Genomic DNA, 11,874 nt, shown 5'->3' with positions numbered 1-11,874 from the left:
GTTTAATATTTTCGGTTTTTTTGTCAATTTAGAGTTACTCCGTCAGTTAAGACAGTGACGAACACACACTTGATTCCGTTAGTACTAACGAAAAATTGACGGAAACAACTAAAAGTGTTGAATTTTTGAAACATGAGAAAATAAATTTTTTTTTTTAAACAGGGGACTAAATGTGAAATAGGTGCAAACTTGAGGGACTAAATTAAATGTAATTTTTCCCATGTGTTAACTATTGAATTAACCCCTTAAAATGGTCAAATTTAACCCTAGCTAGATTAATGAGCTGGTTCCCAGTTGTGGGGATTAGCAAAATGAATGTGGCTTCACATGTTTGTCATCTTAGAATATTTGTTCTTGTTTCTATACAATAATAATTAATTAATTAATTAATTAATTAATTAATTAATTAATTAATTAACTAATGCATAAATAAATAAAGAAAAAGAAAAGCTCTACCCTCAAAGTATGCATATTTTAAAGGTCCCACAAAGTGACCCTAATGATTTTTACATGCCTACCCCCAATAATTATTTATTCTTATTCTTTATGTGTAACACCTTTAAATTATCATTATGTATAATTATTTTATTTTATTTTTACCAATTTTGCAACTTATCAATTATTGCAAATAGAAAAATAGAAATTACAAAATTAAGGGAAATTATTTTTTTGTAAATTGTAATGCATCACAAAGTGGGCAAAAGTGTTGGTGAATATGAAGACACTTCCCTCTAATTAAGAAAAAAAAACAATAGCTCACATGTCATCTGCTGGATTTCCTCTTTAATTAATTACAATTATAGATTAATTAAGCTGAGATTAGGGGATGTTAGAAGGTTCCAATCTTGATAATATATATGTATGATAGTTTTATATAAATTTGAGTTGAATTTGAAAGAAAAAAAATGAGCTGTTTTAGTTGTCCAATATGCTAATCCCAAAGTTGTAATTTTATTTCATTTAATTAAGCCGCATAAGATCAAGTGATTAATCCTTAATAATTTCATAATACATGGATCTATGTTGACTGTACGATCGTCTCACTGATTTCAAGCATTAATTAAAGTTATATGTATACATAATCTAGTTGGTGGAGGAAGAAAAGGTGTAGTTATATTTAATCAACAATTAAATTAGTCGTGAATTGAGTTAGATCGATCTAAGTTATAAATTTTACTATCTTCTTTTATTATTTAGGTGTTCAAATTTGGTGAGATAATAAATAAATTTTAAAATAATTTACTCAGTTCTAAAAGTTGAAGGTGCCTACAAATATCATTAAACATCGACTTTAATAGTTAATTCAAGCTTATGTTGGTAAATCGTTTCAAATGCCCTAATGCTAATGTTGAATGCAACTTTAAGCCCATAAAGCTATTGCAACAATATTTTTAGGCAAAAAATACAGTTTTCGCCGATTTCATATTTGGTCCCATGTGTTCACAAAAAACACATTTGGTCCCTCATATTTAAAAAAATCAACATTTTTAGTCTTTTTCGTCAATTTTTTGTTAAAACTAACGGAATCAAACGTGTTCCCATCAATGACTTAACTGACATACTAACAATAAATTAACAAAAATGACAAAAAAAATTAAATTACCGAAACGTGAGAGACCAAATATGTTTTTTCGTGAACAAAGGGGACCAAAAGTGGAATACATGCAAACTTGAGGGATGAATACTGTAATTTTCCCATATTTTGTATATTATGGTTTAAATCATCTTCTTATTAATAGAACTACAAACGAGAATTACATATGCAAACACTTAAAAGTCGATTACAAGCCAAAAATTGTTTATAAAACTCTCACAAATTGTTTATAAAGCACACGAGATTATACAATAAATCAACATATTTTCATAATTTAACAAGATTTAAAAGATTCTATTTTAAAAATAAATACTTCTTTTTATGGAAAAGAAAAGTACTAGATGGGGGGTAAGATTGTCATAAGTTTGTTAGGGATTAGTGTCACCAAAACATGCTCTTTTTCTTTGGATTGGATTGGTTGGACCACAAAAACCCGTTTTGTTTGTTATTACAATGAAAGTTACAATTCATAAAAAGCGTGTTGGATACAATTCATAAATCGTGTTTTATTGTGGGCCTGGATTTTGCTTTTAACCCTTTTTCTATTGTTTTCACGTGTGTGTGTTGTACCCAGCAGGCCCAGCCCTGCTTGGGAACACGCTTGGGCTTTGTCGGCTATTATTGGATCACTACTAATCATTTGATATGGTCATATTCTTTTCTTTTCTTTCTTTTTTTTTTTTTTTTTTTTAATAACAATTTGTTCTATATTATGTGTGATGAACTACATCAGATTATATTGTATGGTACCATATACGCGTATTATCTGTTCTATGCAATGTTATAAGAATCGGACCGGACACAAAACCGAATAAACATTCGGGTCACGGTCGAATCGGTTCAACCGGGTTCGACCCGGATTTTTTATTTTTTAATTATTTTATCAATTTTAATATTTAAATTTATATTTTCTATACATGTTATTTTATTTTTGACACTCTCTTCCCTTTTATTATTAACTTTTTAAATATATAACCTATTTCTTTTATTATTTTCCACACCCATGTATGCTTATATATTTTTACTTATTTTTTTCTATCATCTCTTCACCTTCTCTCCTCTTAGCACCTCTACCCATATACCTCCCTCTCGTCTCTCTCCCCTTTCTCTTTTTTTTTCTTTTTCTTTTTTCCTTTTTTTTCTCAGTTTTTTTTTTTCCATCTTCTTCTTCTCTTTTATCCAAAAACACAATTTGTTTCAATCACCCACGACCCAAACTCGTGGAATTCCGCCACCCACAGCCAAATCTATTGAATAACGACCATCCACGGCCTACTCCACTCAAATCCGGCCACCTCCGGTGAATTTTGCAGCATATCCGGCCACTAACAGCCACCTTGAAGTGTTTTAGATAAAAACCCGGGTCATTGACCGGTTTTCGGGTTCGCCCGGTTTTCCCGGTCGAACAGGGTTTTTGCCATTTGACTCGGGTTCTTGAATATCCCGGTTTTCAGAGTCAAACTGGACCGCTTTTGTTGCGGATCGCGGTCGGACCGGCCAGTCCGGTCTGGTTCTTCTAACATTGGTTCTATGCTACTAAACCAATTGAATTCACTCGGTTATATTGTATTCTGCACACAGAGTCGTACATATTTTACATTTCCATGTATATACTACGTAAGCGATTATGTATAAATTAAAGGTGAAAAATTAGCATTTACATGATCCAAGTGTATGATTCATACATATTATACAAACATGCATACATGATTTGTTATGATGGTACAATGAACTATATATATGTAATGTATGGGATTAGGGTTAAGTAGTTGATTGTTGGCATATCATTGTATTCACATATTGTATTCCAGGTGTTGTATTTCGAAACTAGGTCCAAAGGTGTAGATTTTTTTTTCTTTTCATTTTGCACCTTGAATAGAGATGATGATTTCCTCAACTTAAATCGGATCCGATCCGAACTCACATGGATCGGATCCGAACTTACGCGGATTGGATCAAAAAAGAACTGGATCCAAAATCAACTTATATGAATGGATTCAAAGTTCATTATACTCATTTTTTTACACTTATACATATTCTTGCTCCCACACATAAATATACTTTTCACACACACTTACACTTTTGACACGCACACACATATAGAAACACACTTGCACACAATTTTAACACAGTCACACACACAAATACACACTTTTCACACACACACACACACATCGGCACACATGCAGTTGATGGCGTTTGAATGATCACTGCATGTTGTGTTGATGGCGGTTTAATGATCGCTGCAGACAACAACAAAGGCAAAGTATGAGAAGTGACTATGACTTGAGATTTGACTATTTGAAATTAGGAATTGGGAAATCAATTTTAATTTCTAATTTATAACTTTTAATTTTGATTTTTCACAGATTTATTTTGGGATTTTACTAGCCTTCATTTGGTCTATCTCATTTCTTTTTGGTTTTTAATAGATTCAAAGTTGATCCACGTTGATCCAATTTTTTAAAATCCTTAATTTTGTTGGCTCTGATTTAATTAAATCTAATGCAAACCGGATCTATGTGGATTGAATCAAGGGGATCACTATTTCAAATCCCAACTTTTGCTTACTTGAATACCAAAAAAATAAAAAATAAATAATTAATTGTAAATTACTTTAATACCCTTAATGAAATTAAAACTAAAAAAATATTACAAATACTATTTTTCTTTCTTAAATACCAAATAATCAAAAACTCAAAAAACCATTTCCCTCCTTCTCCACCTCCTTCTTCTCCCTCCCCAAAAACCCTTCTAAAAAATCTTCCTCACAACAAACCCTTCTAAAAAATCTCACAACAAACCCTTCTAAAAAATATCAAAACTAAAGAAATTAAAACCTCACAAAACGTATAAAATTGAGTTATAAGACAATAATATGGTAGTATATATGAAAGGAGAACACATTAAGGTAAGTATCGATGTCTTTTTTGAGCTTCGAAGTCGATTTTGAAGTTTTTTTTTTTTGAAACCCGTCGGCAATTTTCGACACATACAGGTCGATTTTTTGGTCAATTTTCGACACCAACGTGTCGAAAAAGAAAAAAAAAAAAAAAAAAAAACCAAATTTCGACACCTACCTGTCGAAAATTGTCCAAATTTCGACAGGTATGTGTCGAAAAAATACTGTTGGTAAAAAAAAAAAAAAAAAATTTTTTTTTTTTTTTTTTTTTTTTTTTTTTTTTTTTACCAATAGTGTTTTTCGACACCTACCTGTCGAAAATTGTCCAAAATTCGACAGGTAGGTGTCGAAATTTGGTTTTTTTTTTTTTTTTTTATTTTTTATTTTTTTCTTTTTCGACACGTTGGTGTCGAAAATTGACCAAAAATCGACCTGTATGTGTCGAAAATTGCCGACGGGTTTCAAAAAAAAAAACTTCAAAATCGACTTCGAAGCTCAAAAAAGACATCGATACTTACCTTAATGGCTTCTCTTTCCACATATACTACCATATTATTGTCTTATAACTCCATTTTATAAGTTTTGTGAGGTTTTGATTTTTTGAATTTGGAGATGTTTTGGAGGATTTAAGAAGATGAAAAAGATAGGGTTTAATTGGGTTGTCGCGGCAGTTACGAGCACGTACGGTGGCGTTCGGCGGCGACGGCGGCGGCGGCGTCGGCGGCGGCGGCGGCGGTCAGGGTTGGAGAGGAGAAGAAATGGTGGAGGTTTTTTTTTTTAACAACAAAGGGTTTTTTTCTTTTTTTTTTATTTGGTTTTTGAATAGGTAATTTCTAATAAAATTTGATATAATTGATATTTTGTATGAAAGGGTGTTTTTGTAATTTTCTTTTTATTTTGGTTTTAAAGTAAGAAAAAACTTATAAATATGTACTCAATTGTGGTTTTCAACTAGGTAGTATTCAACTAAGCAAAAATTAGTATTCAAAATAGTTGCCCCCTTGAATCAAAGCTGATCGAATCCATGGACCCGAATCCAAATTGCCAGCCTTACCTTAAATAGAAAAGTACTATTTATAAAAGATAAAATTAACCTCATTAATGTTTAAATGTCAATTGGAAAAGAATGTGAATGATATACCGATCATGTACATGTTTATGAAGTGCAAATTGCTATTAATTTATTAATATTTTTGAATTGGGTGGCTGTATTTCAATTGAAGTTTGCAAAGTGGGCATTAAGGTCTTTTTTCCTTCAAAATAGTTCTAGTAAACAAACTAAAATGGATTTGCTATTTACGGTTTGAAAATTGTTTTTTGCAGTTTATAACAAAAAAATACTTTATCTTTCTAAAACATCAAAACTTTCTCAAAAAATCAAAAAAAAAAACCCCAAAACGCGTAAAAGCCCAACTTGAGCGTCTATTCATGCAGTGCACGTCCAAGTTGGGCGTGCAAGCTGCATTTGGGTGCTCGAGTTGGACGTTCAGTGCAAAAAATCGATTTGTAGGGCTTTTTAACATGAAATTGGTTCCGTAATCGACCTATTCAATGCATATTACACGTAAAAAAGTCAAAATTAAATCAAAAAATCGAAACCCAACCCTTCTTCAAGCTTGATTTCGAATTTTCGAATTTTTTTCTTTTTTTTACTATTTACAATTTGGATGTTTTTTGGATTATTTTAGAAAGTTTTGGAGCGTTTTGTTTACAATTTTCTATTCGTAGATAGCATTTCATAACTAAAATTATTCGAATATCAAACACAAACGAATATCAAGCCCCGAACCCTCTGTTCATTTGGTGTACTCATTTTCATTCATCAATGGAGGAAAATACTTTCGATCCTGTAAATCATAATAGCCTTTCCTTTTTCTCTCTCTTCACCGTTTATTCTTCTATTCTCGAATTTCTTTGCCCAATTTTGTTACAAATGCCAATCATTTATGTTTTTTTCTGGGTGTACATGAAACAGGAATTGATTCGGACAATTTTCAGGCTTGTTTGGGAAAGACGAGGAGCAGGTATCTCGTTTTCCTCAGTGTTTCCCTTTTTATTGTTCAATTTTTTGTTATTTTTGAATTTTTTTTTTATATTTTGTTTTTGGGTGTGGGCAGAGCGGGAGAAGAATCAATTCTCAGAAACTGAAGCAGAGGTTTAATTTCAGTAGATTCTGTATTATGTTCACGTTTCCTGTTCAATTTCATTTCATTAGATTATGATTAATTTCATTCGTGTTCGAATGTGTTCGATGAAATGCAAGCAAATAATTCACATTGTTCCTTGTGATTTTTCAAATTCAATAATCTGCAGGTTGGACCGAGTACATCGAAGAGAAGTCGCCTTACTTCTGGTAAGAAATATCGATATGTTATTTTCACCACGGTATCCAACAGATTAACTTAAGTAATGCACTCATGTTTTGGTTGATCTTCATTTTGATTACTGTGAATTAAATCGATTGGAAACAATGAAATGGTGGATGGCTGTAGGCCTGCTTTTCTTTTACAGAAAATTTAGAACGTGCTCGGGTATTGGCAAGTCGTGCTATGTGTAGTGTTCTCATGTAAAAGAATGAGCATCTTTTTGGAGGTTTGCATATTTAGTAAATTTCTGGGAATATTTGGTGATAAGATGAGTTTGAAGTTGTAGTTCCTCTTCGAACAACATGATCTCATTTCGGTAGACGAACCTTTTCTAATTGATACGTTAGATTGGAAGCCAACCTTCAGTTGTTCACTGTAGTTATCTTCTTTGAGGAGAAATGCGGTACAATTCATTTGCCAGAACCGATATAAAGTTTGTTTCAGAAACATCTTTTGAGGCCTAACACTTTTTTCTGTCCATTCTCAAAACTTGCTCCCCTAAAACATAACTCAGCCTTTCTTTGAGTTAGCCAATTCTCGTGTTCACGAATCATTCTTTAAAGTTTTTATTTAATAATGTTGATTGCTAATGTACGTGTGTTCTACAATAAAATGCAGCCAATGCAAATGCACTGAAGCTGAGCTGTGAGCTCCTCCGAGTTTTTGTGACAGGTTCAAAAGCATAAGAAAAAACCACTCGTCTTTCGGTTTTTCGATTCTTGAATTAAAAAGGCTAGACCTTTTAGTTTTATATACATGAGCTTGCACCTCTCTGAAAATACCATGGTCATGGCCAAATGATACGTGGCACATTATTTTTCTGTTTTACTTTGTTGTAGAGGCTATTCAACGTGCTGCTACCATGGCTGAAGCAGAGGGCAATCATGTAATAGAAGCAAGTCATCTAGAGAGAATACTTCCACAGTTGCTTTTAGATTTTTAAGGTAAGTCAGTGCTTGCATTTTGGTATGGAATTGCATTAAGTCTCATCTTTTACTAAAATACATAGTAAATGATTGATGTTTCTGTACTCTGTTTTCTTGTTAAAAGTAGTCGGAAAGCAGTTATTCCTCCCTAATCTCTAGTTGCTGGATATCAACATCAAAATGATTAGTAAAACGATAGTAGTATCTCTTTTATGATTGCACTATTTCTCCAGCCAGCCTCGTTACATACCTGGTTAATTAAATGCTGAAGTAGTTATATGCTATTTTTTCCAGCTTTGTGCCTGTTCATCGACGCTGGAGAGTTTATTGTCGAGATGGGGATGATCAAGCCTGCAAAATTGTGACATTTTGACGGTTTTGCCCTTCAGATATTTGAGAATGTGGTATAAAAATATGTGCTAGACTAGATATCATAGTGAAAGAGCCTAGTGCTTTCACTTAGGAAGTAGATTTAGTAAGTTGAACTTCCTTAAAGTCAATCTACTGCGTGAAATACTTCTTTTCGTGAGCAGATCCTGATCTGTTCTCCATAGGGCTGATATTATGTTTCAACTTTTGTGTATTTTGATTACGTGATAACTATGATTTCGTTGTCTTTGGTTAAATAAATTGAGTAGAATTTGCCTGATCAAGATCTGAAATGATTGAACCATGCTAATCATGGAGTTTGAAGAACAGGTGACTCTTTTGGACTACAAGTAAGAAGAGGGATAAAAAAAACGTAGATTGCATGGACGATTAAGCAATAAACATTTGTCTATATTAGCCGAAAGTCGAAACACAAGATAACTAGACTTAGAATTATGAATGAAGGAGGTATCCCATCTTTTCCTTCCTTTTAAGTCTCTTGCCTGAGTTATTAAGTCTACCTCAAGTATATTTACTTTCAGGCGCTAAACCTGGAGTTAATAAACCTTCTTTCTCACATAGGTTAAATTTAAATTGCTTCGATAAGGGAATTAGCCAATCGTAACACTTTAAACATGTCTAAAAATTGCTTGAATTTGGTCTCCTCTTTCAAGAAAATGTGGCAAACTAGCTATAGCAAAAATTAATGATACATATTAATTGTTCTCAGGATAGAATAATGAAACCTTGCTATAACTGTATGGAGGAATCGAAACAACCATGATACATATTACAATTGACTGAATCAACATCTTCTGACATCAAAACACATAAATTACATTACCAACAGATTATTCATCAATTATTGTAACTAATGCTTTATCTGAGCTAGCATGCACCTAGCATCCTTACTATTCGGCCTCTCCTTGGGATTATTTAGTGTGCAAAAGCAAGCAACTTTGAGCACTAACAGCATCTGCTCCTCGTACCCGTTTCCCAACAGCTTCGTGTCAATTGCCCTCCTCGGGTCCTCAGAAGCCATCAAGTTTCTCATCCACTTCACCAGACTCATCTCATCCGTGTACTGGAAAAACTCATCCGAGGGCAACTTTCCGATAACCAGAGCGCCCAACAACACACCGAAGCTGTACATATCGCACTTATCGGTGAACTTAAACGTCTGGTAATACTCGGGGGCAATGTACCCTACAGTCCCCGCCACATTCGAAGTGGTAACATGTGTTTTGAAATCAGGCATCTCTTTTGCGAGCCCGAAATCCGCAATTCGGGCTTCCATTTCGTCGTCCAACAACACGTTCGCGGGCTTCAAATCTCTGTGGATCACACGAGGGTTGTGGTTCATGTGAAGATACTCTAGCCCAGAAGCCACCCCTAATGCAATCTTGTACCTGGCCAGCCAATCGAGCTCTCTTTTACCTTCGGTCACGTGTTGGAGGCAGTCCTGTAGGCTGCCGTTCTTCATGTACTCGTAGACTAAGTAATGGCAATTGGGCCTTGATAGATGGGCTAGTAGAGAGAGGAGATTCTTGTGCCTGATTTGACCCATTGTCTGAATTTCGGACTTGATCTGACGCATTTTCTTGGTCAGGAGTTTGCTGTCTTCTTCGGCGATCTCCTCTGCATCTTTAGGGGGCTGGATTATCTTCTTTATGGCGATTTCTTTGCCGTCGCTTCCAGGTAAAACGGCTTTGTAGACTTCTCCACAACCGCCTCTTCCTATGACATCAAGCGATGCTATTCCGTCTTCTTTTTCGAGGAAAGACAAATCCTCGGGGGATTTTATCATGGGGCTGAAGATTTTCAGTGTTGTGTCCTTTTTATGCCCTTTGATTGAGTACATGAGCAGTTTGAAGAGGAGAGCGAATACCAATGCAGATCCACTCCCAGCTAAAGTTCCGGCCAAGAATACAAGAATCCACTCAACTATTCTCTTCTTCTTGTTCTTGTGCTTCTTCTGCTTTGGTGAGGTTGGGGAAAATGCGTTTGCCACCTGGCTCGGAGAAGGCGCTGAGGCAGAAACGGACTGGTTTCTTCTTTGGGGACTTTCGGCGAACATGTACCGTGCTGGTAAGCTCTCGTTTTCGATCAATTCGGAGTCTAATTGATCATTCGTTAATGGCACCTGGCCCTCGAGTAAACTGTTGCCTGATATGTCTATGAATCTGAGATTCCGAAAAGATCCCAGAGATAATGGAACTTTTCCGGTGAACATGTTGTCGGAGAGATCGAGTTTTTCCAGGTTGGGGTAGTGTTTCAAGAATTTGAGATTTCCTGTGAATTTGTTTGAAGATAAATCGAGAATTCGGAGGCGGATCAACGAGGATAATCCAGGCGGGATTTCGCCGGAGAATTGATTTTTTCCCAGGTTGAGTATCTCAAGTTTCCGACAGTCGGTTATTTGAGGTGGAATTTGGTCGGAAAGTTGGTTGTCTTGTAAGGAAAGTTGTTTCAGCTCGGAGAGCTGACCGATGGCAGGAGATAGTTTGCCTTTGAGGTATTGAGATTCCAACACCACACGGGTAACTCTGAGGACGTAAGAATTGTTTGCAACGATTCGTCGTTCGCAGAATATTCTGGCGGAATCGCAGAGATTCCTTTCCGGTGGGTGGTGGATGCCGATGTGTGATTGTATATGCAAGAGGGCATTATGGTCAGAAGGGTGAAGATTGAGTCTTGATTGAACGAGGCAGGTTAATGTCAAGAAACAGAGGAGAGAGAAATGGGATTGGGATTTGGTCAGAGCCATGTTCAGAGAATGGTGGTGGCGGAGGCCGGTGGCGGCGGCGGCGGCGGGAGATAGAAGAAGATGTGGTGATTGGTGGTTGGGTGTTTGAGACGATAGATGGTGGGTTTTATTGTGTTGTTATGGAACAGTAGTGTTTGACTGAGAAAGTTGAGAATGCCCATGTGGAATAATTTGGCCAAGGGGGACCATTGAGTTTTTGTCATAGCGTTGACTTGTTAATTTCCAATAATACCCCTGTACGTGATTTTTCTTTATAAAATATATTTTTGGGTGAATTACGGCTACCCAATGAGATAAGGTTAAATTATGAAAAATATTTTTATGTTTGGATAATTATAGTACCTCCCTCAACTTCGAATTTTACGAAAAGTTCAATTTAATTTTCTAAATTATGTGGAACATTGTCTAGTTTGTATTTGTTTTGTGAAAAAATACAGATTATGATGCACCACAATCTGATCTTTTTGTAAGTCAACAGACACATCTTGATAATATGGAGTTTGAATGAAATAAAATTGATACAAACAGGAGAATATTCCACATATAAAATTCCACTAAATTTGACATCGAAAAAATCAATGTGTAAGAAAATTTATAATTAAGGAGTTGGTTGTAATTAACGAAACATAAGAATTTTTTTTTCGTAATTTGACATTATAACATAGGGATCGTAATTTACCTTATATTTTTTTGCCATAGCAACTTTTTTCCCCTTAATTTTCGTGGGATCTGACCTAACAACCTTATTAAACTTTTTAATAAAAGAATATGAACGTGAATTGGGGGTTGCTCCAATTAGTAGCTTTTTATTGACTCAAATCCCAAAGGTTAGAATTTCACATGTGCTTGTCACACATATAGTCTAGTGTAAATTAAATATTTTATATGGTTTGCAAGTTATACGAGAGTATACATTCAGTGCACCTATATGATTGACTGTGAGTGTTTTT

At 34.8% G+C, this 11,874-nt stretch overlaps 2 protein-coding genes across 3 annotated transcripts; one reads left to right on the top strand and one right to left on the bottom strand.

Moving 5' to 3' along the window:
- The first annotated feature begins 6,219 nt into the window (after window positions 1-6,219).
- Window positions 6,220-8,441, top strand: LOC105950479 (centromere protein X). Of its 2 annotated transcripts, XM_012973842.2 has the most exons (7): window positions 6,220-6,345; window positions 6,472-6,520; window positions 6,614-6,651; window positions 6,810-6,849; window positions 7,481-7,534; window positions 7,702-7,806; window positions 8,083-8,441. In XM_012973842.2, exons 1-6 carry the CDS (start codon window positions 6,322-6,324, stop codon window positions 7,803-7,805), a joined length of 309 nt encoding a protein of 102 aa, XP_012829296.2. In that variant the 5' UTR covers window positions 6,220-6,321; the 3' UTR covers window position 7,806; window positions 8,083-8,441. The 2 variants fall into 2 exon arrangements, with proteins under 2 accessions (XP_012829296.2, XP_088673220.1); XM_088817094.1 differs by having other exon boundaries at window positions 6,296-6,520.
- Window positions 8,442-8,824: 383 nt separating this feature from the next.
- Window positions 8,825-10,924, bottom strand: LOC105950478 (leucine-rich repeat receptor-like serine/threonine/tyrosine-protein kinase SOBIR1). The gene has a single exon (XM_012973841.2). The coding sequence runs from the start codon at window positions 10,922-10,924 to the stop codon at window positions 9,029-9,031; it is 1,896 nt and encodes a 631-aa protein (XP_012829295.2). The 3' UTR covers window positions 8,825-9,028.
- Window positions 10,925-11,874: the final 950 nt, after the last annotated feature.

Source organism: Erythranthe guttata, chromosome 4 (genome assembly GCF_056151865.1).
Source record: "Erythranthe guttata isolate IM_541 chromosome 4, IM_541, whole genome shotgun sequence".
Classification (NCBI taxonomy): domain Eukaryota; kingdom Viridiplantae; phylum Streptophyta; class Magnoliopsida; order Lamiales; family Phrymaceae; genus Erythranthe; species Erythranthe guttata.
This window is presented reverse-complemented; position numbering and strand designations above follow the sequence as displayed.